At 60.4% G+C, this 27,875-nt stretch overlaps 1 protein-coding gene and 1 long non-coding RNA gene across 2 annotated transcripts; both read left to right on the forward strand.

Moving 5' to 3' along the window:
- Window positions 1-320: 320 nt before the first annotated feature.
- On the forward strand, window positions 321-24,075 carry VARS2 (valyl-tRNA synthetase 2, mitochondrial; the record flags this gene model as incomplete). The annotated part of the gene is made up of 27 exons (XM_039713067.1): window positions 321-507; window positions 1,021-1,127; window positions 1,179-1,195; window positions 1,391-1,457; window positions 1,971-2,068; window positions 2,176-2,257; window positions 3,312-3,431; window positions 3,527-3,638; window positions 4,683-4,802; window positions 5,639-5,778; window positions 6,227-6,330; window positions 6,888-6,969; window positions 7,124-7,146; window positions 7,507-8,207; window positions 8,482-8,552; window positions 8,863-8,988; window positions 10,008-10,112; window positions 11,333-11,407; window positions 11,453-11,510; window positions 11,790-11,920; window positions 13,416-13,568; window positions 16,674-16,823; window positions 17,257-17,491; window positions 18,109-18,281; window positions 18,700-18,846; window positions 22,174-23,535; window positions 24,052-24,075. Coding segments are annotated over 27 exons (4,770 nt in total), but the record flags the coding sequence as incomplete, so codon positions are not given.
- Window positions 24,076-26,482: 2,407 nt separating this feature from the next.
- Window positions 26,483-27,459, forward strand: LOC120503964. The gene is made up of 2 exons (XR_005627896.1): window positions 26,483-26,893; window positions 27,119-27,459. It is a non-coding gene; the product is annotated as an uncharacterized LOC120503964 (long non-coding RNA).
- The last annotated feature ends 416 nt before the right edge of the window (window positions 27,460-27,875 follow it).

The following is a 27,875-nucleotide window of genomic DNA, read 5'->3' on the forward strand; positions in this document are numbered from 1 at the left end:
CGGGGCGCCCCGGGCCCGGNTTGAGAGGGGCTGAGAGGGACTGGGGGACACTGGGAGGGACTGGGAGAGGGGCTGGGATGGACTGGGAGGGACTGGGAGAGGGGCTGGGAGGGACTGGGAGGGGATTGGGGGGACTGGGAGACACTGGGAGGGGATTGCGATGAACTGGGGGGAACTGGGATGGACTGGGAGACGCTGGGACAGGTTTTGCCTGTGACCAGCACTGGTTTGTACTGGTGTGCATTGGTCTGGACTGGTTCCCAGTGGTTTTAGGCACTCCCTACTGGTTTATATTGGTTTATATTGGTCTGTACTGATTTATACTGCTTTATAGTGGTTCTTACTGGTCCATACTGGTTTATACTGGTTCATACTGGTTTTTATGGGTCCGTACTGGTCCGTACTGGTTTATACTGGTCCCGCAGGCGCCGCAGGGCCTCCCCAAGGGCTGGAGCCCCCAGGCTGAGGTGGAATATCGGCACCCGCTGGAGCCCGGCGGCAAAAAGGGTAACGGGGCTGGGGGGCTGGGGGGGATTTGGGGGGTTTTGGGGGGATTTGAGTGGATTTTGGGGAGATTTGGATGGATTTTTGAGAGATTTGGGGAGGATTTTGGGGGATTTTGGGGTGTCCCCAAGGGGGGGTGGCATTGTCACCTCCCCAGGTGACATCTGGGGACAGCCCTGTCCCAGTGCAGCCCCAAACCGGGGGAATTTGGGGTTGATTTGAGCAGATTTTGGGTGGATTTTTGGGGATTTTGGGTAGATTTGAGCACATTTTGGGGTATTTTGGGTGGATTTTGGGGGTGGTGGCCCTGCCACCCCCCTGAGGTGACATCTGGGGACACAGCCACGGATGTGCCCCTTTCCCACCTTGTACAGCCCCAATTTGGGTGAAATTTGGGTGAATTTTAGCGGATTTTGGGCAGATTTGAGCGGATTTTGAGCAGATTTTTGGGGGTTTTTGGGGATTTTGGGGGGTGGTGGCCCTGCCACCCCCCTGAGGTGACATTTGGGGACACAGCCACGGGCGTGCCCCTCCCCCCCCGGTACAGCCCCCGCTACGTCGAGGCCGCCTGGTACCAGTGGTGGGAGAGGGGAGGGGTCTTCAGCCCCCCCCCGCCTGAGCAGGTGAGGGGGGGACACACCTGGGGGGGTTTGAGCGAGACTGTGACCCTGCAGGACGCGCTGGTCCGATGGTCAGCGGGGCTTTGGGGGGGATTTGGGGAGATTTTGGGGGGTCTGGGGTGAGTTTGGGGGGTTTGAGGGGCGGTTTGGGGGGTTTGAATGGGATAATTTTGGGGATATTTTGAGGTTTATTTGGATTATTTTGGGGTAATTTTGGGAACATTTTAGGGGTGGTTTTGGGGTAATTTTGAGGTTTTTGGGTGCAGGCGGAGGATGCAGGGCTGGAGCGTCCTGTGGGTGCCGGGCACCGACCACGCTGGCATTGCCACCCAGGTGTGTCCCCAAATGTCACCAAATCCTCCTGAAACGTCCCCAAATCTGCTTGCCCTGTCCCCTGGGATGTCCCCAATGTGTCCCCAGTGTCCCCAGGCCATCGTGGAGCGCTGGCTGTGGCAGCACTGGGGGCTGTCCCTGCTGTCCCCAGGGATGTCCCCAGTGTCCCCAATGTGTCCCCAATGTCCCCAGGCCATCGTGGAGTGCTGGCTGTGGCAGCACCGGGGGCTGTCTGTGATGTCCCCAGGGATGTCCCCAGTGTCCCCAATGTGTCCCCAATGTCCCCAGGGATGTCCCCAGTGTCCCCAATGTGTCCCCAATGTCCCCAGGCCATCGTGGAGCGCTGGCTGTGGCAGCACGGGGGGCTGTCCCCAATGTCCCCAATGTGTCCCCAATGTGTCCCCAATGTCCCCAGGCCATCGTGGAGCGCTGGCTGTGGCAGCACCGGGGGCTGTCCCCGATGTCCCCAGGGATGTCCCCAATGTGTCCCCAATGTGTCCCCAATGTCCCCAGGCCATCGTGGAGCGCTGGCTGTGGCAGCAGCGCCGCCTGCGCCGGCAGGACCTGGGCCGGGCCGAGTTCCTGCGCGAGGTTTGGCGCTGGAAGGAGCGGTGAGGGGACACGGGGACACCTCGGGGACACCTCGGGGACATCGGGGACATCCCCGGGGACATCCCCCGGGGGCGGCCCCGCGGTGTCACCGCCCTGTCCCCCCCAGGCACGGGGACGAGATCCTGCAGCAGCTGCGGGCGCTCGGGGCCTCGCTGGACTGGAGCCGCTGCGCCTTCACCATGGACCCCGTCAGTGTCCCCAAACTGTCCCCAACTGTCCCCAAGGGTCCTCAGGGGTCACTGGGCTGTCCCCAAGGGTCACTGAGCTGTCCCCAAACTGTCCCCAGGGGTCACTGGGCTGGCCCCAAGGTGTCCTGGCTGTCCCCAGATGTTCTAGTCTGACCCTAAAGTGTTTCTAACTGTCCCCAAGCTGTCCCCAAGGGTCCCCAGGTGTTGCTGAACTGTCCCCAAGGGTCACTGAGCTGTCCCCAAAGTGTCCCCAAGTGTCCTGGTCGTCCCCAGGTGTTCCAATCTGGCCCTAAAGTGTTCCTAACTATACCTGAAGCATCCCAGAATTGTCCCCAAGGTGTCCCCAAGGGTCCCCAGGGGTCACTGAACTGTCCCCAAGGGTCACTGAGCTGTCCCCAAAGTGTCCCCAAGTGTCCTGGCCGTCTCCAGGTGTTCCAGTCTGGCCCTAAAGTGTTCCTGACTCCCCAAAGCATCCCAAGATTGTCCACAAACTGTCACCAGACTGTTCCCAAGGGTCCCTGAGGGTCACTGAGCTGACCCCAAGGGTCCCCAAGTGTCCTGGCCATTCCCAGGTGTTCCAATCTGGCCCTAAAGTGTTCCTAACTCTACCTGAAGCATCCCAGAATTGTCCCCAAGGTGTCCCCAAGGGTCCCCAGGGGTCACTGAGCTGTCCCCAAAGTGTCCCCAAGGGTCCCCAAAGTGCCCCAAACCTCCCCGAACTCCCCCAAACTTGTCCCCAACTCTCCTGAACTCCCCCGTGCTGTCCCCAAACCTCCCCAAACTGTCCCCAAACCTCCCCAAACTGTCCCCAAACCTCCCCAAACTGTCCCCAGAATGTCCCCAGAGTGTCTCTAGAGTTTCCCCAAGTGGCCCCTGCTGTCCCCAGAGTGTCCCCAGGGTGCCCCAAACCTCCCCGAACTCCCCCAAACTTGTCCCCAACTCTCCTGAACTCCCCCGTGCTGTCCCCAAACCTCCCCGAACTGTCCCCAAAGTGTCCCCAGAGTGTCCCCAGGTGTCCCCAGAGTGTCCCCAAGCGTCCCCGCTGTGTCCCCAGGGCTTCTCCCGCGCTGTCACCGAGGCCTTCGTGCGGCTCTTCAGGGCGGGGCTGATCCGGCGTGACCAGAGGGTGGTGACGTGGAGCTGCGCCCTGCGCTCGGCGCTGGCCGACATCGAGGTGTCCCCAACGTCCCCAATGTCCCCAGTGTCCCAAAGGGTGTCCCCAATGTCCCCAAATGTCCCCAGGGTCCCTGACCCGCGCTGCCCCCCCAGGTGGAGCCCCGTGTCCTGACGGGCCCCACGGCGCTGAATGTCCCCAACTGTCCCCACCCCGTCACCTTCGGCGTCCTCGTCACCTTCGCCTACCCCGTGGAGGGGGACGACGGTGGGTGGCGCTGGGGACACCAAGGGTGGCACTGGGGACACCGGGGGTGGCACTGAGAGTGGCACTGGGGACACTGGGGGTGGCACTGGGGACACCGGGGGTGGCACTGGGGACATCAAGGGTGGCACTGGGACACTGAAGGTGACACTGGGACATTGAGGGTGGCACTGGGGACATCAAGGGTGGCACTGGGGACAGCCTGGGTGGCACTGGGGACACTGAGGGTGGCACTGGGGACACCGGGGGCACTGGGGACAACACTGGGGGTGGTAGTGGGGACAGCCTGGGTGGCACTGGGGGCACTGAGGGTGGCACTGGGGACACCGGGGGCACTGGGGACACCGGGGGTGGCACTGGGGACACCGAGGGTGGCACTGGGGACATCAAGGGTGGCACTGGGGACAGCCTGGGTGGCACTGGGGACACTGAGGGTGGCACTGGGGACACCGGGGGCACTGGGGACATTCCAGGGTGGCTTTGGTGGCACCTGGGAGTGGCTTTGGGGAGGGGGTTCAGGGCTCCTGTCCTTGGCTGTCACCTGGGTGTCCCCTGAGTGTCACCTGAGTGTCCCCAATGTCCCTGATGTCCCCTGAGTGTTCCCAATGTCCCCTGAGTGTCCCTAATGTCCCCGCTGTCCCCTGAGTGTCCCCTGAATGTCCCCAATGTCCCCAGAGTCTCCAATGTCCCCTGAGTGTCCCCTGGCTGTCCCCTGAGTGTCCCTTGATGTTCTCAATGTCCCCAATGTCCCCTTGAGTGTCCTCAATGTCCCCTGAGTGTCCCCAATGTCCCTCATGTCCCCTTGAGTGTCCCCAATGTCCCCCATGTCCCCCGGCTGTCCCCTGAGTGTCCCCGGTGTCCCCTGAGTGTCCCCAATGTCCCCAATGTCCCCTGGCTGTCCCCTGAGTGTCCCTTGATGTTCTCAATGTCCCCAATGTCCCCTGGCTGTCCCCTGAGAATGTCCCCTGAGTGTCCCTTGATGTTCCCAATGTCCCCTGGCTGTCCCCAATGTCCCCGGTGTCCCCTGAGTGTCCCCGGTGTCCCCAGGGCTGGAGGTGCCCGTGGCCACCACCCGTCCCGAGACGCTCTTTGGGGACGTGGCCGTGGCCGTGCACCCGCGGGACCCGCGCTACCAGGTGGGGGCGGGGCCGAGCCTGGAGGGGCGGGGCTGAGCCTGGAGGGGTGGGGCTTCACCTGGAGGGGCGGGGCTGAGCCTGGAGGGGCGGGGCTGAGCCTGGAATGGAGTTACGGGGACTGGGAGGGACTGGGATAAACTGGGAGGGACTGGGGGGGACTGGGAATGGAGTTATGGGCACTGGGAGGGCATTGGGATAAACTGAGAGGGACTGGGGATGGAGTTGTGGGGACTGGGATAAACTGGGAACGGAGTTATGGGGGACTGGGATAAACTGGGAGGGACTGGGGATAGAGTTATGGGGACTGGGAGGGACTGGGATAAACTGGGAGTGACTGGGAGGAGATTGGGGAGGACTGGGAATAGAACTATGGGGACTGGGAGGGGGATTGGGATAAACTGGGAGGGACTGGGGAGCACTGGGAGGGGACTGGGATGAACTGGGAGGGAACTGGTATAGGGACTGGGAGGGACTGGGGGGAACTGGGATGGGGCACTGGGACCAGTGTGGGACTGGAAGGGAAGCAAGGGGTGACACTGGGTGACAAACAGGTGACCCGGGTGTGGCACAGGTGTGTCCCTGTCCCCAGGGGCGGTGAAGGTGACCCCCGGGCACAGCCCCCGGGCCCTGTGGGTGACACTGGGTGACACTGGGTGACAGTAGATGACAATAGCTGACAGATGACAGACAGTAGGTGACAGTAGGTGGCCCAGGTGTGGCACAGGTGTGGCACAGGTGTGTCCCTGTCCCCAGGGGCGGTGAAGGTGACCCCCGGGCACAGCCCCCAGGACCTGTGGGTGACACTGGGTGACAGTAGCTGGCAATGGGTGACAGTAGCTGGCTGTAGGTGACACAGGTGTGACCCAGGTGTGTCCCCAGGGGCGGTGAAGGTGACCCCCGGGCACAGCCCCCAGGACCTGGCGCTGGCCCGGGCCCACGCGCTGCCGCTGCTCTCGGTCATCGCCGACGACGGCACCTTGTGTCCCCCGGGCGGGGGGTGGCTGCAGGTGCGCCCACACCTGTCCCCAGTGTCCCCAAACTGTCCTAAAGTGTCCCCAGAAATGGCCCCAAACTGGCCCCAAAAATGGCCCCAAACTGGTCCCAAAACTGGCCCCAAACTGTTCCTAAAAATGGCCCCAAATTGTCCCTAAATGGCCCCAAAAATGACCTCAAAGTGTCCCCAAAAATGGCCCAAATGTGTCCCCAAACCTGGCCCATGTCCTCAGTCTCAATGTCCTCAATGTCTCCAGTCCCTTCGATGTCCCTGATGTCCCCAATCCAGCATTGTCCCCTCACTGTCCCCTCCCTGTCCCCAATCCCTCCAATGTCCCAAATCCCTCCAATGTCCCCACTGTCCCAAATGTCCCCAGTTCCTTCAATGTTCCCCAGTCCCCCAATGTCCCCGCTGTCCCCAGGGTGTCCCCGCTGTCCCCTCAGTGTCCCCATTGTCCCCAGGGTGTCCCCCGGTTCGAGGCCCGTGCCCGGGTGGTGGCAGCGCTGGCGCAGCGGGGGCTGCTCCGGGGGGTGCAGGACCACGCCATGACCCTGCCCCTCTGCAGGTACCGCTGTCCCCAAGTGTCCCCAAATGTCCCCTCAGTGTCCCCAGTGTGTCATCAGTGTCCTATCAGTGTCCCCAGTGTCCTCTCACACCATGATTCTGTCCCTCTGCTGGTATCACTGTCCCCAGTGCCCCCAATGTCCCCAGTGTCCCCAATGTCCCCACTGTCCCCACTGTCCCTGGTGTCCCTCAGCTGTCCCCAATGTCCCCATGTCCCCAGTGTCTCTCAGCTGTCCCTGGTGTCCCAATGTCCCCAGTGTCCCCAGTGTCCTCATGTCCCCAGTGTCCCCATGTCCCCAGTATCCCACTGTCCCCATGTCCCCATGTCCCAGGTGTCCCCAATGTCCCTTGTCCCAAATCCCTCCTCAGCTGTCCCTGGTGTCCCCAGTGTCCCCAATGTCCCCGGTGTCCCCAGTGTCCCCAGTGTCTCTCAGCTGTCCCGTGTCCCCAATGTCTCCAGTGTCCCCATGCCCCCAGTGCCCCCAATGTCCCCAGTGTCTCTCAGCTGTCCCCAGTGTCCCCATGTCCCCATGTCCCCGTGCCCCGGTGTCCCCGCAGCCGCTCGGGGGACGTGGTGGAGTTCCTGCTGAAGCGGCAGTGGTTCCTCAGCTGCGGGGACATGGCCCGGGGGGCGCTGCAGGTGAGGGGTGGACTCACCTGGGGTCACCTGGGGGGGTCACACACACCTGGGGTCACCTGGGGTCACCTGGGGGGGTCACACACACCTGGGGTCACCTGTCTGGAAGGTAGCAGCCCCACAGCCTGGGGACTGTTCTAATTATTTGTGGCTGTAGACAGGCCACTCAGAGGATAAGGAGTACAGTGAAATGGGCTGAGATGTTCTCTGAGCAGGTGCAGGATCAGGAGATAATGCAGTCATAGGTGGGTTTTGGTGGGCGTGGCTTCAGGTGTTGGGGGAGGTGTCTTAATATTGGGGGAGGGGCCCCAGGTGGTCTGGGTGTGTCCCAGGTGTTGGGGGCGGGGTTTTAGGTGTGGTGGGCGGGGCCTCAGCTCTTCTGGGTGTGTCCCAGGTCATGGAGGCGGGGCCTCAGGTGCTGGGGGTGGAGTTTCTGCTTTGGGGGCGGGGTCTCAGCACTGGTGGGCGTGTCTTTGGCATGGGGGAAGGGTTTTAACTGTGGTGGGTGTGTCCCATGGGTGGTGGGCGTGGTCTCAGCAGTGGTGGGCGTGTCCCATGGGTGGTGGGCGTGGTCTCAGCAGTGGTGGGCGTGTCCCATGGGTGGTGGGCGTGGTCTCAGCAGTGGTGGGCGTGCCCCAGGAGTTATGGGGGGGGCCTCAGATGTGGTGGGCGGGCTTTCAGCTTTTGGGGGCAGGGTCTCTTCTGGGCCTGTCCCAGCTGTTCTGGGCGTGGCTCCAGCTGTGGTGGGCGTGTCCCACCTGTGCTGGGCGTGGTCTCAGCAGTGGGGGGCGTGTCCCAGGTGTTATGGGTGGGGGCTCAGGTGCAGTGGGTGTGGTCTCACCTGTTTTGGGCGTGTCCCAGCTGTAGTGGGCGTGGTCTCTGCAGTGGTGGGCGTGTCCTAGCTGCGGTGGGCGTGTCCCAGCGGTGGTGGGCGTGGTCTCCGCAGTGGTGGGCGTGTCCCGGCGGTGGTGGGCGTGTCCCCAGTGTCCCCATTTCCCCTCCCCGCAGGGACTGGTGCCTGTCCCGCCAGCTCTGGTGGGGCCACCAGGTGCCCGCCTACCAGGTGCGGGGTGGCCCCGCCCCCGCGTGTCCCCAGGGGGGTCCCCGAGGTCCCCAGGGGGGTCCCCAGGGGGGTCCCCAGGAGGAGGGGCCGTGGTTCGTGGGGCGCAGCGAGGCCGAGGCGCGGGCGGCGGCCGCGGGGGCCCTGGGCTGCCCCCCCGAGGAGCTGCACCTGCAGCAAGGTGAGACCTGGGGGGTCTTGAAAAATTGGGGAAGGGTCTCAAAAAAATCCAGGGGAAATTCTGATTTTTGGGGGTTTTTTTGGTGTTTTTTGAGTTTTTTTGGTGCGTTTAAATGTGAAATTTGCCCCCAAGGTGAGACTGGGGAGCGGGGCCCAAAAAATCTGGGGGAAATTCTGAATGTTTTTTGGGTTTTTTAAGGGTTTGGGGGGTTTAAATGTGACATTGGGTGACATTTGGTGACCTTTGGTGACATTGGTGGCACTGCTGTCCCCAGACCCCGACGTGTTGGACACCTGGTTCTCCTCCGCCCTCTTCCCCTTTGCCGCCCTGGGCTGGCCTGAGCAGGTGAGACCCCTGTCCCCAACGTCCCCAAGTGTCCCCTCAGTGTCCCCTCAGTGTCCTCTCAGTGTCCCCAATGTCCTCTCAGTGTCCCCTCAGTGTCCTCTCAGTGTCCCCAATGTCCTCTCAGTGTCCCCAATGTCCCTCAGTGTCCCCAGACCCCAATCTTTGCCATTTTTACCCCAAATCTGTGCTGGTGACCTCCTGCTCTTCTGGGTGACCTGGACGGCCCTGCTGGGCCACCAGTGCCACCCCAGTGTCCCCTCAGTGTCCCCAATGTCCCCTCAGTGTCCCCAATGTCCCTTTGTGTCCCCAGAGCCCCGATCTGGCCCGTTTTTACCCCAATTCCGTGCTGGTGACGGGCAGTGACCTCCTGTTCTTCTGGGTGGCCCGGATGGCCATGCTGGGCCAGCAGCTCACGGGACAGCTGCCCTTCGCACAGGTCACTGTCCCCAGTGTCCCCAGATGTCCCCAAGGGTCCCCAGGGGTCCCCAAATATCCCCAAGGGTCCCAAAATGTCCCCAGGGGTCCCAAAATCCCCCAGTTCCCAGGGGTGTGGTTGGGTTTTGGGGTTTCTCGTTGTGTTCTTGATGTCCCCAAATGTCCCCAGGTGTCCCCAAGGGTCCCCAGATGTCCCCAAGTGTCCCCAGGGGTCCCCAAGGGTCCCAAAATGTCCCCAGGGGTCCCAAAATCCCCCAGTTCCCAGGGGTGTGGTTGGGTTTTGGGGTTTCTCGTTGTGTTCTTGATGTCCCCAAATGTCCCCAGGTGTCCCCAAGGGTCCCCAGATGTCCCCAAGTGTCCCCAGGGGTCCCCAAGGGTCCCAAAATGTCCCCAGGGGTCCCAAAATCCCCCAGTTCCCAGGGGTGTGGTTGGGTTTGGGGGTTTCTCGTTGTGTTCTTGGTGTCCCCAAGTGTCCCCAAAGGTCCCCAAGTGTCCCCTGTGTCCTCTGTCACCACTTTCCTGGGGGTCACTTGTCCCCATTTCGGTGTCCCCTGTCCCTTTGGGTGTCCCTGTCCCCACTTTTGGGGTCCCCATCCCCATTTTCAGTGCCCCCATCCCCATTTTGGGGTCCCCATCCCAATTTTGGGGTGCCCATCCCCATTTTGGGGTCCCCATCCCCATTTTTTGGGGCCCCCCTCCCAAATTTTGGGATCCCCATCCCCATTTTTGGGGTGCCCATCCCCATTTTGGGGTCCCCATCCCCATTTTGGGGTCCCCGTCCCCATTTTTGGGGTCCCCATCCCCATTTTTGGGGTCCCCATCCCAATTTTGGGGTCCCCATCCCCAATTTTGGGGTCCCCATCCCCATTTTGGGGTCCCCGTCCCCATTTTTGGGGTCCCCATCCCCATTTTTGGGGTCCCCATCCCAATTTTGGGGTCCCCATCCCCAATTTTGGGGTCCCCATCCCCATTTTGGGGCCCCCCTCCCCAATTTCGGGGTGCCAGTGTTGTCCCCCCCAGGTGCTGCTGCACTCCCTGGTGCGGGACCCCCAGGGCCGCAAGATGAGCAAATCCCTGGGGAACGTCATCGACCCCCGCGACGTCATCGGGGGGGCCACGCTGCAGGTGGGACCCCAAACCCCCACCCCAAAAACCCCTGAGCCCAAAAAAACCCAACCTCAAAAAGACAAATAAACCGTGACACCAAAAATCCTGACTCCAAAAACCCTGAAACCCCCTGAATCCAAAAAAAACCAACCCCAAAACCACAAAAAAAAACCTGACCCCAAAAACCCTGAAAACCCCCAGACCCCAAAAACCCTGACCCCAGAAACCCTGAAACCCCGAGCCCAAAAAAACCCAACCCCAAAACCACAAAAAAAAACCTGACCCCAAAAACCCTGAAAACCCCCAGACCCCAAAAACCCTGACCCCAGAAACCCTGAAACCCCGAGCCCAAAAAAACCCAACCCCAAAACCACAAAAAACCCCTACACCCAAAAAACCCGATCCCAAAAAAGACCCAACCTCAAAAACACAAAGAAACCCAGACCCCAGAAACCCTGAAACCCCCCTGACCCCAAAAAAACCCCGACCCCAAAAACCCTGATCCCAGAAACCCTGAAAACCCCTGACCCCAAAAAAACCCCGACCCCAAAAACCCTGATCCCAGAAACCCTGAAAACCCCTGACCCCAAAAATCCCAACCTCAAAAACACAAAAAACCCAGACCCCAAAAACCCTGAAAACCCCCAGACCTGAAAAACCCTCTGACCCCAAAAACCCTGAAAACCCCCAGACCTGAAAAACCCTCTGACCCCAAAAACCCTGAAAACCCCCAGACCCAAAAAAACCCAACCCCAAAAACCCTTGAAACACCCTGACCCAAAAAAATCCCACCCCAGGAACCCTAAAAAAACCCCAACCCCAAAACCCTGACCCCAAAAACCCTGAAAACCCCCAGACCCCAAAAACCCCTGACCCAAAAAAAATCACACCCAAAAAACCCCACACCCAAAAAAACCCCAACCCCAAAATCCTCAAAACCCCCAGACCCCGAAAACCCCAAAAAAAACCCCCAAAATCTCCAGGCCTGGAGCAGTTCTGGGGTCATTTTTGGGGTTTTGGGGTCATTTTGGGGTTTTGGGGATGATTTCAGGGAAATTTTGGGTTTATTTTGGGCTGGTTTGGGGGTGATTTTGGGGTTTATTTTGGGGTGATTTTTGGGTTTATTTTGGGGGTGATTTTGGGGTTTATTTTGGGCTGATTTTGGGTTTATTTTGGGGTTGATTTGGGGTTTATTTTGGGGCTGATTTGGGGTTTATTTTGGGGTTTTGCTCCCCCAGGAGCTGCAGGAGAAGCTCCAGACCCGGACCCTGGACCCACAGGAGCTGCAGGCAGCCCAGGAGGGGCAGGTGGGACCCCAAAACCCCCCAGGACCCCCCAAAATCCCCCCAAATCCACCCAGGGACCCCAAAATCACCCCTGAATTCCACCTGGCCCTGAGCACCCGCAACGCCCACGGTGAGACCCCCGCCCCAAATACCCCAAAATCCCACTGGGACCCCCCCCTAAATCACCCCAAAATCCCTCTGGGACCCCCTCCCAAATTCCTCTGAACCCCACAGGGACCCCCCAAATCACCCCCGGGACCCCCCAAATCCCCCAGGAACCCCCAAATCTCCCTTGGACCCCGCCAGGGTGGGCACTGGGAGGAGCTTTGGGGTACTGGGGTGGGTCTGGGGGTTTTGGGGGGTTCTGGGGGGGTCCTGGTGCCCCCCCTGACCCCAACGCCCCCCCCAGGCCCCGAAATCCGTGTGGGCGTGGCCTCGGTGCTGACTCAGCGCCGCTTCTGCAACAAAATCTGGAACGCGGTGGGCTTCGTGCTGAGGGCCCTGCAGGGGGAGAGGGACCCCCCGAAGCCCCCCGAGGAGGTAACGGGGACCCCGAAACCCCAGGGACCCCGAAAACACCCCAGGGACCCCAAAAACACCCCAGGGACCCCAAAAACACCCCCAGGGACCACAAAAACACCCCCTGAAAACCCAAAAAAGCCCCCCTAAACCAGCCCCTGAAACCCCAGGGACCCCCCAAAGCCCCCCGAGGAGGGAACGGGGACCCCGAAACCCCAGGGACCCCGAAAACACCCCAGGGACCCCAAAAACACCCCCAGGGACCACAAAAACACCCCCTGAAAACCCAAAAAAGCCCCCCTAAACCAGCCCCTGAAACCCCAGGGACCCCCCAAAGCCCCCCGAGGAGGGAACGGGGACCCCGAAACCCCAGGGACCCCGAAAACACCCCAGGGACCCCAAAAACACCCCAGGGACCCCAAAAACACCCCCAGGGACCACAAAAACACCCCCTGAAAACCCAAAAAAGCCCCCCTAAACCAGCCCCTGAAACCCCAGGGACCCCCCAAAGCCCCCCGAGGAGGTAATGGGAACCCCGAAACCCCGGGGACCCCAAAAACACCCCCAGGGACCACAAAAACACCCCCTGAAAACCCAAAAAAGCCCCCCTAAAACAGCCCCTGAAACCCCAGGGACCCCCCAAAGCCCCCCGAGGAGGTAACGGGGACCCCGAAACCCCAAAAACAGCCCCTGAAACCCAAGAAACCTCTGGAACTCCCAGGGACCCCCAAAGCCCCCCGAGGAGGTAACGGGGACCCCGAAACCCCAAAAACAGCCCCTGAAACCCAAGAAACCTCTGGAACTCCCAGGGACCCCCAAAGCCCCCCGAGGAGGTAACGGGGACCCCGAAACCCCAGGGACCCCAAAAACACCCCAGGGACCCCAAAAAGACCCCAGGGACCCTAAAAACACCTCCTGAAAACCCAAAACCACCTTCTGAAACCCCAGGGACCCCCCAAAGCCCCCCGAGGAGGTAACGGGGACCCCGAAACCCCAGGGACCCCAAAAACACCCCCAGGGACCCCCAAAAAACCCCCTGAAACCCCATAAACACCCCTGGAACACTCAGGGACCCCGAAACCCCCCTGAGGAGGTAACGGGGACCCCGAAACCCCAAGGACCCCAAAAACAGCCCCAGGGACCCCCAAAAACACACCCAGGGACCCCAAAAACACCCCCTGGAAACCCAAAAAAACCCCCTGGAAACCCCAAAACCAGCCCCTGAAACCCCAGGGACCCCCAAAACCCCCCTGAGGAGGTAATGGGGACCCCAAAAATAGCCCCTGGAAGCCCCCAGGGACCCCCAGACTCCTCCGTGTCCCCAATCCCAGGTGGTCTTTGAACCCCTGGCTGCTCCCAGCCCCCTCCCCAGTCCCAGATGACCCCAAATCCCCGTTTTTCACCCCAATCCAGGTGGTCTCCCTGGCCCCCCTGGACCGCTGGCTGCTGGCCCCGCTCTGAGCCCCCTCCCCAGTCCCAGATTGTCCCAATTTCCTGTTTTTTTACCCCAATTTAGGTGGTCCCGCTGGCCCCCCTGGACCGCTGGCTGCTGGCCCACCTGGCCGCGGCCGTGGCCGAGTGTGGCCGCAGGATGGAGGCGCTGGAGGTGCAGGGCGCCGTGGCCGCCGTGCAGAGCTTCTGGCTGCGCAGCTTCTGCGACGTCTACCTGGTACGGAGCCCCGGAAACGGGCTCCTGGAAAACGGGAAATCCTAAAAAAGGGGGATCCTGAAAAAGGGGAATCCTGAAAAAGGGGAATAGCGAAAAATGGGAAATCCTAAAAAAGGGGAATTCTGAAAAATGGGAAACCTGAAAAAGGGGGATCCTGAAAAAGGGGAATCCTGGAAAATGGGAATCCTGGGAAAGGGGAATCACGAAAAACGGGAAATCCTAAAAAAGGGGGATCCTGAAAAATGGGAATCCTGAAAAGGGGGATCCTGAAAAATGGGAATCCTGAAAAAGGGGGATCCTGAAAAATGGGAATCCTAAAAAATGGGAATCCTGGGAAAGGGGGATCGTGAAAAACGGGAAATCCTAAAAAAGAGGAATTCTGAAAAATGGGAATCCTAAAAACAGGAATCCTAAAAAATGGGGATCTTGAAAAATGGGAATCCTGAAAAAGGGGGATCCTGAAAAATGGGAATCCTAAAAAATGGGAATCCTGGGAAAGGGGGAATCCTGGAAAATGGGAATCCTGGGAAAGGGGAATCACGAAAAACGGGAAATCCTAAAAAAGGGGGATCCTGAAAAATGGGAATCCTGAAAAGGGGGATCCTGAAAAATGGGAATCCTGAAAAAGGGGGATCCTGAAAAATGGGAATCCTAAAAAATGGGAATCCTGGGAAAGGGGGATCGTGAAAAACGGGAAATCCTAAAAAAGAGGAATTCTGAAAAATGGGAATCCTAAAAACAGGAATCCTAAAAAATGGGGATCTTGAAAAATGGGAATCCTGAAAAAGGGGGATCGCAAAAAAAACGGGAAATCCTAAAAAAGGGGAATTCCTGAAAAAGGGGAATTCTGAAAAACGGGAAATCCTGAAAAAATGGGAATTCCTAAAAAATGGGAATTCCTAAAAAATGGGAACCCTGAAAACGGGAATCCTGGAAAGGGGAATCCTGGAAAACAGGAATCCTAAAAAATGGGAATCGTGAAAAATGGGAAATCCTAAGAAATGGGATCCTGAAAAATGGGAATTCTGAATAATGGGAATTCCAAAAAACAGGAATTTTAAAAAATGGGCACCCCAAAAATGGGAATCCTGAAAAGGGGGAATCCTGAAAAACGGGAATTCCTGAAAAAGGGGAATTCTGAAAAACGGGAATCCTGAAAAGGGGGAATTCCTGAAAAAGGGCAATCCTGAAAAAGGGAATCCTGTAAAAGGGGAATCCTGAAAAATGGGAATCCCTAAAAACCAGGAAATCCTAAAAAACAGGCATCCCAAAAACGGGAAATCCTGAAAAACAGGAATCTTGAAAAATGGGAATCCTGTAAAACGGGAATCCTAAAAAATGGGAATTCCTGAAAAACGGCCAAGGTGTCCCTGTTGTCCCCATTTCATGGTTCCTGTCCCAATTTTGGGATTTCTGTCCCCAAACCCCTGTCCCTCTCCCCAGGAGGTGGCCAAGGGGTCCCTGCTGTCCCCATTTCATGGTTCCTGTCCCCATTTTGTGGTTCCTGTCCCCATTCTGGGATTTCTGCCCCCATTTCATGGTTCCTGTCCCCATTTTGGGATTTCTGCCCCAATTCCGTGGTTCCTGCCCCCATTCCGTGGTTCCTGTCCCCATTTTGGGATTTCTGCCCCCATTCCGTGTCCCCGTCCCCAGGAGGTGGCCAAGGGGTCCCTGCGGTGCCCATTTCAGGATTTCTTTCCCCATTTTGGGATTTCTGCCCCCATTTCATGGTCCCTGTCCCCAGGAGGTGGCCAAGGGGTCCCTGCTGTCCCCATTTTGTGGTTCCTGTCCCCATTCTGGGATTTCTGCCCCCATTCCGTGGTTCCTGTCCCCATTTTGGGATTTCTGCCCCAATTCCGTGGTTCCTGCCCCCATTCCGTGGTTCCTGTCCCCATTTTGGGATTTCTGCCCCCATTCCGTGTCCCCGTCCCCAGGAGGTGGCCAAGGGGTCCCTGCAGTGCCCATTTTGGGGTTCCTGTCCCCATTTCAGGATTTCTTTCCCCATTTCAGTCACCTCTCCCCTATTCTGGGATTTCTGTCCCCATTTTGGGATTTCTTTTCCCAATTCCGTGGTTCCTGTCCCCATTCCGTGGTTCCTGTCCCCAGGAGGTGGCCAAGGGGTCCCTGCAGTGCCCATTTTGGGGTTCCTGTCCCCATTTCAGGATTTCTTTCCCCATTTTGGGATTTCTGCCCCCATTTCATGGTTCCTGTCCCCAGGAGGTGGCCAAGGGGTCCCTGCTGTCCCCATTTCAGGACTTCTTTCCCCATTTTGGGATTTCTGTCCCCAAACCCCTGTCCCTGTCCCCAGGAGGTTGCCAAGGGGTCCCTGCAGTGCCCATTTTGGGGTTCCTGTCCCCATTTCAGGATTTCTTTCCCCATTTTGGGATTTCTGTCCCCAAACCCCTGTCCCTGTCCCCAGGAGGTGGCCAAGGGGTCCCTGCGGTGCCCATTTCAGGATTTCTTTCCCCATTTTGGGATTTCTGCCCCCATTTCATGGTCCCTGTCCCCAGGAGGTGGCCAAGGGGTCCCTGCAGTGCCCATTTTGGGGTTCCTGTCCCCATTTCAGGATTTCTTTCCCCATTTTGGGATTTCTGTCCCCAAACCCCTGTCCCTGTCCCCAGGAGGTGGCCAAGGGGTCCCTGCTGTCCCCATTTCATGGTTCCTGTCCCCATTTTGTGGTTCCTGTCCCCATTCTGGGATTTCTGCCCCCATTTCATGGTCCCTGTCCCCAGGAGGTGGCCAAGGGGTCCCTGCTGTCCCCATTTCATGGTTCCTGTCCCCATTTTGTGGTTCCTGTCCCCATTCTGGGATTTCTGCCCCCATTTCATGGTCCCTGTCCCCAGGAGGTGGCCAAGGGGTCCCTGCTGTCCCCATTTCATGGTTCCTGTCCCCATTTTGTGGTTCCTGTCCCCATTCTGGGATTTCTGCCCCCATTTCATGGTTCCTGTCCCCATTTTGGGATTTCTGCCCCAATTCCGTGGTTCCTGCCCCCATTCCGTGGTTCCTGTCCCCAGGAGGTGGCCAAGGGGTCCCTGCTGTCCCCATTTCAGGATTTCTTTCCCCATTCTGGGATTTCTTTTCCCAATTCCGTGTCCCTGTCCCCAGGAGGTGGCCAAGGGGTCGCTGCGGTGCCCGGAGCTGCGGGCCGGCGCCCTGGCCACGCTGGTGGCCGCGGCCGAGCTGGGGCTGCGCCTCCTGGCCCCCTTCGCCCCCTTCGTGGCCGAGGAGCTCTGGCAGCGCCTGCCCAGGGGGGGGGTTTGGGGGATCCCTGGTGGGTTCCTTGGGTGGGTTTTGGGGTTCGTGGGGTTGTTTGGGTGGTTTTGGGGGTTCCTGGGGGGTTCCTCTGTGGTTTTTGAGGTTCCTGGGAAGGTTTTGGGTTGGTTTTGGGGTTCCTGGAGGGGTCTCTGAGTGGCTTTGGGGGTTCCTGGGGGGTTCCTGTGTGGTTTTTGGGGTTCCCGGGAGGGTTTTGGGTGGTTTTTGGGGTTCCTGGGGGGTCCCTGGGTGGTTTTTGGGGTTCCCATGGGGGTCTCTGTGTAGATTTTGGGGTTCCTGGGGGGGGTCCCTGTGTGGATTTTGGAGTTCCTTGAGTGGTTTTTGGGGTTCCCGGGAGGGTTTTGGGTGGTTTTGGGGTTCCCGGGGGGTTCCTTGTGTGGTTTTTGGGGTTCCCTGGGTGGATTTTGGGGTTCCCGGGGGGTTCCTGGGTGGTTTTTGGGGTTCCCGGGGGTTTCCTGTGTGGTTTTTGGGGTTCCCGGGGGTTTCCTGTGTGGTTTTTGGGGTTCCCGGGGGTCTCAGCCCCGTGCCCCCCCAGGCGCGCTGGCGCAGCCCCGAGCTGGAGGCGCAGGTGGCGGCCATGCTGGAGCTGGTCCGGGCCGTGCGGGGGCTGCGCGAGGCCCTGCGGCTCGGGGGGGCCGCGCGACCCCCAGGTGAGACCCGGGGGGGGCAGGTGGGGTGGGGGGACTGCAAATCCCAGCATGCCTTGGGGGGAGCAAAGATGGCCGACCAGACATGGACTACAAATCCCAGCATGCCTCAGGGGGGTTAAAATGGCTGATCAGACACGGACTACAAGTCCCAGCATGCTCTGGGGGAGATAAAATGGCCAATTAGAAATAAACTACAAATCCCAGCATGCCTTGGGGGAGCAAAGATGGCTGATTGGACCTGGACTACGAGTCCCAGCATGCCTTGGGGGAGCCAAAATGGCTGATCAGACACGGACTGCAAATCCCAGCATGCTTTGGGGGGAGCAAAGATGTCAAATTGTACCTGGACTACAAATCCCAGAATGCTCTGGGGGAGTTAAAATGGCCAATTAGACATGGATTGCAAATCCCAGCATGCTTTGGGGGAGACAAAATGGCTGACCAGGTGCGGACTACAAATCCCAGCATGCTTTGAGGGAGACAAAATGGCTGCTGTGGGCGGGAACCACAAATCCCAGCATGCTTTGCGGGCTGTCGGTATCCCAGCATGCCCCACCCTGCCCCAAGATGGCGCCCCGCACGGTGGCAGCCATGTTGTGGGCGTGGTTTCCCCGCAGTGCTGGTGCAGGGCCCGGAGCTGGCTCACGATTGGCTGGAGCAGCTCGGCCCCGCCTTCCGGACGCTCTCGGGGGCGGGGCCTGTGCAGCTCCTCCCCCCGGGGGCGGAGCCGGGGCCGGGCTGGGCGGGGGCTCCCGCGGCTTCCGGAACCTTCGTGCACCTGAGCCTGCAGGTGAGGGCGGGGCCGGCCGGGGGGGCCGGCTTGGGGGGGTTNTTTATAAATCAAAATAAAATAAAAAAAATAAAATAAAATAATTTGAGTTTATTAATAAATAAAATAAAATTTATTCATAAAGCAAAATAAAATGCAATAAAATGGTCTGGGTTTATTAATAGATAAAATCAAATTTATAAATTAAAATAAAATAATCTGGGTTTAAAAATATGTAATTTTTTAAAATATTAATTTAATTTTATTTCATTTAATGAGGTTGCCATTAACGAAGTTGTGACCTCCTTAGGGGGCGGGGTTTAAGAAAAGGGGCGGGGCTTTAGAGGGGGAGGGGCCGCATCGCTCAGGCCCCGCCCCCTCGGGCTCGGGCTCGGAGCTGCCGAGACCCAAAACCCCAAAAAACCCAAATTTGGGTCAGGGAGCCCCAGATCGGCCCCGGGAGCCCCGGGGGACGGCGGCGGCACCCGCGGCCACCTCAGGTACCCGTGTGTCATCTGTCACCTGTGTGTCACCTGAATGTCATCTGTGTCATCTGTGTCACCTGTGTCACCCGTGGCCACCTCAGGTACCTCTGTCACCTGTCACCTGTGTGTCACCTGTGTGTCACCTGTGTGTCACCTCTGTCACCTGCGGCCACCTCAGGTACGTGAGTGTCATCTGTCACCTGTGTGTCACCTGTGTGTCATCTGTGTGTCACCTGTGTCACCTGAATGTCATCTGTGTCATCTGTCACCTATGTCACCTGTGTGTCACCTGTGTCACCTGTGTCATCTGTGTGTCACCTGTCACCTGTGTCACCTGTGTCACCTGTGCCACCTGTCACCTGTGTCACCCGTGGCCACCTCAGGTACCTCTGTCACCTGTCACCTGTGTGTCACCTGTGTGTCACCTGAATGTCATCTGTGTGTCACCTGTGTCATGTGTGTCACCCGCGGCCACCTCAGGTACCCGTGTGTCATCTGTGTGTCACCTGTGTCACCTGTGTCATGTGTGTCACCTGTGTGTCACCCGCGGCCACCTCAGGTACGTGAGTGTCACCTGTGTGTCACTTGTGCGTCATCTGTGTGTTATCTGTGTGTCACCTGTGTCACCTGAATGTCATCTGTGTGTCACCTGTCACCTGTGTCACCTGTGTCACCTGTGCCACCTGTCACCTGTGTCACCCACGGCCACCTCAGGTACCTCTGTCACTTCTGTGTCACCTGAATGTCACCTGTACCACCTCTGTGTCATGTGTGTGTCACCTGTGTGTCACCTGTGTGTCACTTGTGTGCCACCTGAATGTCAGTTGAATGTCACCTCTGTGTCACCTGTGTGTCACTTCTGTCACCTCTGTGTCACCTGTGTCACCTCTGTGTCACCTGAATGTCATCTGTCACCTGTGTGTCACCTGTGTCACCTGTATGTCACCTGTCACCTGTGTCACCTGTGTGTCACTTCTGTCACCTCTGTGTCACCTGTGTCACCTGAATGTGACCTGTGTCACCCATCACCTGTGTCACTTCTGTGTCATCTGTGTCACCTGTGCCACCTGTGTGTCCCTCCCTGTGTCCCCAAGCCCTGACGTGTCCCCTCCCCCTGACGTCCCCTGTGTCCCCTCTGTCCCCAGGTCCCCCCATGGCCGAGGCAGCCACCTCAGGTCCCCTCTGTGTCACCTGTGCCACCTGTGTGTCCCTCCCTGTGTCCCCTCCCCCTGACGTCCCCTGTGTCCCCTCTGTCCCCAGGTCCCCCCATGGCCGAGGGCGGCCCCTCCCCCCGTGTCCCCCCCGGGGAGGTGACACAGCCGGGGGGTGGCACCGGGGGTGGCACTGTCACCGTCACCCCCTGGGCCAGCGGCATCACCATCACCGTCACCGCAGCGCCCGCCCCGGAGGAGCCCGGGGACACTGAGGACATTGGGGACATCGGGGACACTGAGGACATCGGGGACACCGGGGACACCGAGGACATCGGGGACATCAAAGGCATTGGGGACATTGGGGACATCGGGGACACTGAGGACATCGGGGACACCGGGGACACCGAGGACATCGGGGACATCAAAGGCATTGGGGACATTGGGGACATCAAGAACCTTGGGGACACTGAGGAACTTGGGGACCTTGGGAACATCAAAGGCACCAAGAACCTTGGGGACACTGGGGACATTGGGGACATCAAGAACCTTGGGGACACTGAGGAACTTGGGGACCTTGGGAACATCAAAGGCACCAAGAACCTTGGGGACACTGGGGACATTGGGGACATCAAGAACCTTGGGGACATTGGGGACATCAAAGGCACCAAGGACCTTGGGGACACGGGGGACTTTGGGGACATGGAAGGCATTGAGGACATTGGGGACACTGGGGACATCAAGAGCCTTGGGGACATCGGGGACATTGGGGACATCAAGAACCTTGGGGACATTGGGGACATCAAAGGCATCAAGGACCTTGGGGACATTGGGGACATTGGGGACATCAAGAGCCTTGGGGACATTGGGGACATCAAAGGCATCAAGGACCTTGGGGACACGGGGGACTTTGGGGACATGGAAGGCATTGAGGACATTGGGGACACTGGGGACATCAAGAGCCTTGGGCATGTTGGGGACATCAAAAGCACTGGGGACATTGGGGACACCAGGAACACTGGGGACACTGGGGACGTTGGGGACATCACGGTCACCACGGATGGAGGACAGGGCGAGGTCCCCATCCTGTGTGACAAGGACATTGGGGACATTGTTGGGGACATTGGGGACACCAAGAACCTCGGGGACATTGGGGACATCAAAGGCACCGAGGACACTGGGGACATTGGGGACATCGGGGACATTGGGGACATCAAGAACCTTGGGGACATCGGGGACACCAAGAACCTCGGGGACATCGGGGACACCAAGAACCTCGGGGACATTGGGGATATCAGAGACACTGGGGACACCAGGAACATTGGGGACATTGGGGACATCACTGTCACCGCGGATGGAGGACAGGGTGGTGTCCCCATCCCATGTGACAAGGACACCGGGGACATTGGGGACGTTGGGGACATTGGGGACAGGGCTGTCCCCGTGCTGAGGGACATCAGGGATGTCACTGTCCCGAGGGACACTGGGGACAGGGACAGTGGGGACAGGGACGTGCCAAACCTTGGGGACAGAGGTGCCACCACCCCGAGGGACATCGGTGACAGGGACAGTGGGGACACTGGGGACAGGGACATCGGGGACAGGGCTGTCACCATCCCTTGGGACATTTGGGACAGCGGTGTCCCTGCTCCTGGGGACAGGGACACTGGGAACTTTGGGGACAGGGACATTGGGGACATTGGGGACTTTGGGGACGTGCCAAACCTTGGGGACAAGGCTGTCCCCACCCCAAGGGACATCGGACACATTGGGGACATCGGGGACATCGGGGACAGGGACGTGCCAAACCTTGGGGACAAGGGTGGCGGTGACAGCGGTGTCACCACCCTTGGGGACAGGGGGGACATCGGGGAGAGGGACACTGGGGACAGCAGGGACACTGGGGACATTGGGGACAGGAGCTTTGGGGACATCAATGTCCTGGCCTGCAGGGACCTTGGGGACAGCGATGTCACCACCCCAGGGGACAGCAGGGACAGGGGTGGCCCCAGGGGTGAGGACGGAGGGGACAGCGGTGTCACCGCCCTGGGGGACAGTGGGGACACCGAGGGGTTTGGGGACAGTGACGTCACCGCTCTGAGGGACCTTGGGGACATTGGGGACACTGGGGACACTGGGGACAGGGACAGCGGGGACAGGGACCTTGGGGACAGCGATGTCAGCACCCTGAGGAGTGCTGGGGATGGGGATTTTGGGGACACTGGGGACACTGGGGACACTGGGGACAGTGACGTCACAGCCCTGAAGGACATTCAGGGTTTTGGGGACAGCGGTGTCACCACCCCTGGGGACCTTGGGGACACTGGGGACAGTGACGTCACCTGTCTGAGGGACACTGGGGACCTTGGGGACGTTGGGGACATTGGGGATGGTGACGTCACTGCCCCGGGGGACATTCCGGCTTTTGGGGACAGCGACGTCACCGCTCTGAGGGACCTTGGGGACCTTGGGGACAGCGATGTCATCACCCCCAGAGGTGCTGGGGACGGGGATTTTGGGGCCCTGGTGGCCGTGGCGTGCCGGGCCGGCGGCATCACCATCACCGTGGTGGCCCCGCCCCCGGAGGAGGAGGAGGCCCCCGATGATGACGTCATCGCCTATGACGTCACCGCGGCTGGGGAGGGCGGTGACGTCACAGAGGGGAGGGGCAGCCCCTCCCCCCCACCCAGCGGTGACATCACGGCCGAGGGTGACGTCACTGCTGATGTCACCGGTGGTGATGACGTCACTTCCTCTGCCCCGGAGCCAACCCTCGCTGGTGACGTCATCGCCGGCAGTGACGTCATCGCCTCCCACCCCGGGGGTGGCATCGCCGATGACGTCACCACATCCAGGAGTGACATCGCCGGTGATGTCATCGCCCCCGGGTGTGACCTCATCGATGACATCGCCGTCAGCCGTGACCTCACCGATGACGTCACCACCGAGAGCGGCTTCCCGCGGGACCTGGATGACGTCATCGATGACGTCATCACCCTGCACGACCTCACCGATGACGTCATCATCCCTGAGAGCGACGGCACCGATGACATCATCGAGTGTGGCTTCCCTGATGACGTCATCGCCTGGGGTGAGGTCACAGCCCCGCCCAGCAGTGACGTCATCGATGGCGCCATTGGTGTAGAGGCCGGCATTGATGACGTCATCGGCATCTGCCACGCCCCTCCCCTTCCCGGTGATGACGTCATCGATGACGTCATCCCTGGCGGGCATCTCCTCGATGACATCACCCACCGAGACGCCCTCACCGATGACGTCACCGAGAGTGACAATGACGTCACCTCCCCCGGGCTGGGCCCACTCCCCGCCGATGACGTCATCACCGCCGATGACGTCACTTCCTCCCTGCTGGGTGACGTCACCGGGGACCTCGACGCTGCCTGGGACGACCTCGCTGATGACGTCACCGCCGATGACGTCACGGCCGACGATGACGTCACGCCCTTCCTCCCCTTGGACTGCCCCCCGGGCCCCGAGGACATCGACGATGACGTCACCGATGACGTCACGCCGGGGGCGGAGCAGCCGCTCCTCGGCACCGCCCCCTTCGGCCGCCGCCATGACGCCGGCGATGACGTCAGCGATGACATCACCGAGGACGCGCCCCGAGGGGGCGGGGCAGGTGAGGGGGCGGGGCCAAAGGGGCGGCGTCAAGGTTTTCATCATCAGCTCGGCCGCGCTGGCGGTGCCGCCCCCCGAGGCCTTCCCGTGACCCAAAATGCCCAAAATTCACCCCAAAATCCACCCAAAATTCCAATAAATCCGATTAAATAATCATGACTGTGTCTGGGCCCTTCTTGTGATCCCAAAATCGCCAAAATTCACCCCAAAATCCACCCAAAATTCCAATAAATCCGATTAAATAATCATGACTGTGTCTGGGCCCTTCTTGTGATCCCAAAATCGCCAAAATTCACCCCAAAATCCACCCAAAATTCCAATAAATCCGATTAAATAATCATGACTGTGTCTGGGCCCTTCTTGTGATCCCAAAATCGCCAAAATTCACCCCAAAATCCACCCAAAATTCCAATAAATCTGATTAAATAATCCTGAATGTGTCTGGGTATTTCTGGGACCCCAAAATCACCAAAATCTCCCCAAATTCCCCCAAATTCCAATCCCACCCCCCAGGGTCGGGGCCACCCCGGGCGGTGACAGCGGCGAGTCCGGGCCTGTCCCTGCCTTGGGGACACCTGGGGACATTGGGGACACTGGGGACACTGGGGACAGGTCCTGGGCTTGTCACCAGAGCCCTGGGGACACTGGGGACACTTGGGGACACAGCCCCAAGGTGCCACCAGCCTGGGGACATTGGGGACATTGGGAACCTTGGGGACACTGGGGACACTGGGGACAGGTCCTGGGCTTGTCACCAGAGCCCTGGGGACACTGGGGACACTTGGGGACATTGAGGACACAGCTTGGGCTTGTCACCACCTTGGGGACTTTGGGGACATCAGAGACACAGCCCTGAGGTGCCACCAGACTGGGGACTTTGGGGACACCTGGGGACAACTGGGGACACAGCCTGGGCTTGTCACCACCTTGGGGACACCTGGGGACACTGGGGACACAGCCCTGAGGTGCCACCATCCTGGGGACCTTGGGGACATTGGGGACACTGGGGACAGGTCCTGGACTTGTCACCAGTGCCTTGGGGACATTGGGGACATCGGGGACATTGAGGACACAGCCCAGACTTGTCCCCACCTTGGGGACCTTGGGGACACTGAGGACACAGCCCCAAAGTGCCACCACCTTGGGGACACTGGGGACAGAGCCCGGACTTGTCCCCAACACCTTGGGGGCATCAAGGACACAGCCCCGAGGTGCCACCAACCTGGGGACGTTGGGGACAGACCCTGGACTTGTCCCTGCCTTGGGGACATTGGGGACCTTGGGGACACAGCCCCAAAGTGCCACCGCCTTGGCACCTGGGGACAGAGCCCCGAGGTGCCACCAGCCTGGGGACGTTGGGGACAGACCCTGGACTTGTCCCTGCCTTGGGGACATTGGGGACCTTGGGGACACAGCCCCAAAGTGCCACCACCCTGGGGACATCTGAGGACACAGCCCCGAGGTGCCACAAGCCTGGGGACCTTGGGGACCTTGGGGACACCTGGGGACCTTGGGGACACTGGGGACACAGCCCAGAAGTGCCACCACCTTGGGGACACTGGGGACATTGGGAACCTTGGGGACATCTGGGGACACTGGGGACACTGGGGACAGGTCCTGGGCTTGTCACCACCTTGGGGACATTGGGGACACAACCCCAAGGTGCCACCAGACTGGGGACCTTGGGGACACCTGGGGACAGAGCCCCGAGGTGCCACCAGCCTGGGGACGTTGGGGACAGACCCTGGACTTGTCCCTGCCTTGGGGACATTGGGGACCTTGGGGACACAGCCCCAAAGTGCCACAAGCCTGGGGACCTTGGGGACACAGCCCGGACTTGTCCCCGCCGCCCTGGGGACATTGGGGACATTGAGGTGCCAGCCCGGACTTGTCACCGGTCAGGGGCAGTGGCTCCGGACAATGGGCCATTGTCCCCAAGGTGCCACCAGGGGGTGTGGGGACACCTGGAGGCTTTGGAGACACCTGGGGGGGGTTGGGGACACCTGGGGGGGGTTGGGCTCCTGCAAACTGACATCGACATTGGGGACATCAGGGGGACATGGGGACAGTGGGGGGACATGGGGACAGTGGAGGGACATTGGGGACAATGGGGACATTAATGGGGACATTGGGGACAATGGGGGGATTGGGGGGATTGGGGACATTGGGGACAGTGGTGGGGTCTGGGGACATCCGGGGGTTTTGGGGACATTGGGAACATTAGGGGTGGCCTTGGGGACATTGAGGGGACATTGTGGGGGGGTCTGGAGACATTGGGGACATCGGGGGATTGGGGGACACTGGGGACAGTGGGGACACTGAGGATATTGGGGACATTGAGGGGGGATTTGGGGACATTTGGGGACACTGAGGGGACAAAGCCCCACACGAGGGGACATCGGGGACACGGTGGCGGGATGGGGGGGGGGACACCGCGTGTCGCTGTCCCCATCCGTGTCCCCTCCCCCCCCAGGCCCCGCCCAGCCCCTCCCTGTCCCCGAGCCTTGGGGACAGGCGGTGACGTCACTGCTGCAGTCGCTGCTGCCCGCGGGGACAGCGCGGGGACAGGAGGGGACACGGCCGCAGGGCCTGGGGACGTGGCTGCAGGGCTTGGGGACGTGGCTGCAGCGACACCCGCCGCGTCCCCAGGGGCCGCGGGGACCTTGGGGACATCCCCGAGCCCCGGCGCGTCCCCAGGGAGCGGGGACGTGTCCCCAGGAGGAGGGGACAGCAGCGGGGACACGGCCCCAGGGACAGGGGACAGCGGGGACATGGCCCCAGGGACAGGGGACAGCGGGGACAGGTCACCAAGGGCCACCCCTGCCTGTCCTGGGGCAGGGGACACGTCCCCAAGGAGCGGGGACAGCGGGGACATGGCCCCAGGGACACGGGCCAGGTCCCCAAGTGCCACCTCTGCCTGTCCCGGGACAGGGGACAGGTCCCCAAGGAGTGGGGACACGTCCCCAAGTGCCACCTCTGCCTGTCCCGGGACAGGGGACAGCGGGGACATGGCCCCAGGGACACGGGCCAGGTCCCCAAGTGCCACCTCTGCACCTCCTGGGACAGGGGACACGTCCCCAAGGAGCAGGGACAGGTCCCCAAGTGCCACCCGTGCCTGTCCCCGGTCCCCAAGGGCCACCCGTGGCTGTCCCGGGGCTGGGGACAGGTCCCCGGGAGGAGGGGACGGGTCCCCGAGGGGAGGGGACAATCCCCCAGTGGCCGCTGCCACCCGCCCCGGCACAGGGGACAGGTCCCCGAGGGGAGGGGACCCGGCAGGGGTGGCCGAGGGTGGCACCGCTCGGCGACATCGGGAGCCGCGCCACGTCCGGGGACAGCGAGGACAGCGCCAGCCGCGGTGAGGGGACAGCAGGGGACAGCAGGGGACACGGGAGGGACACGGGACACGGGAGGGGACACGGGAGGGGACAGGGAACACGGGAGGGGACACGGGAGGGACACGGGAGGGACACGGCACACGGGACACGGGACACGGGAGGGGACAGGGAACACGGGAGGGGACAGGGGACACTCGGAGGGGACCCCCCGTCCAGCGCTGTCCCTCTCCGTGTCCCCTCCGCAGGTTGGGGACACTCGGAGGAGCTGCGGCGGCCGCTGTAGCGCCGGGGATGTCGCCGTGTCGCCGTGGCCGTGTCACCGTGGCCGTGTCACTGTCCCCGTGTCACTGTCGCCGCGGCCGCCTGGTGCCACCAGGACCCTGTCACCTGTCCCCGCCCTGTCACCGTGTCCCAATCCCGATGTCCCCTCCCTGTCACCTGTCCCCGCCCTGTCCCCGTGTCCCCTCCCTGTCCCCTCCCTGTCCCCTCGCTGTCCCCGTGTCCCCAATAAAGGTGAAGCAGCAGCGGCCCCGCCCTCCTCCCTTGGGGACAGGGGGGTGGTGGCACTTGGTGGCACTTGGTGGCACTTGGTGGCACTTGGTGGCACTTGGTGGCACTTGGTGGCTTTAATTGGGGACATGGCGGGGGGGACAGGGCGGAGGTGGCACTTCCTGGGGACATTCCCAGCTCGGGGACAGTTGGTGGCACTTCCTGGGGACACCCCCGGGCTCGGTGACGTCATTGCCATGGTGACGGGGGGGGACACAAAAAAAATGTCCCAAAATCACCCAAAAGTGCCGGGAAACTGCCCCAAATCGGCCAAGAATGGCCCAAAATCTCCCCAAAACCACCCGAAAATCGCCCCCAAACCACCCCAAAATTGTCCTAAAATCGGTCCTGGGATCACCCCAAAACCGCCCAAAAATGGCCCAAAATCGCCCTAAAAATCGCCCCAAAACCACACCAAAATCGCCCCAAAATTGCCCTAAAATCTCCCCTAAA

The sequence above is a fragment of the Passer montanus genome, unplaced genomic scaffold (assembly GCF_014805655.1).
Source record: "Passer montanus isolate IOZ18808 unplaced genomic scaffold, ASM1480565v1 scaffold275, whole genome shotgun sequence".
Taxonomy (NCBI): Eukaryota; Metazoa; Chordata; class Aves; order Passeriformes; family Passeridae; genus Passer; species Passer montanus.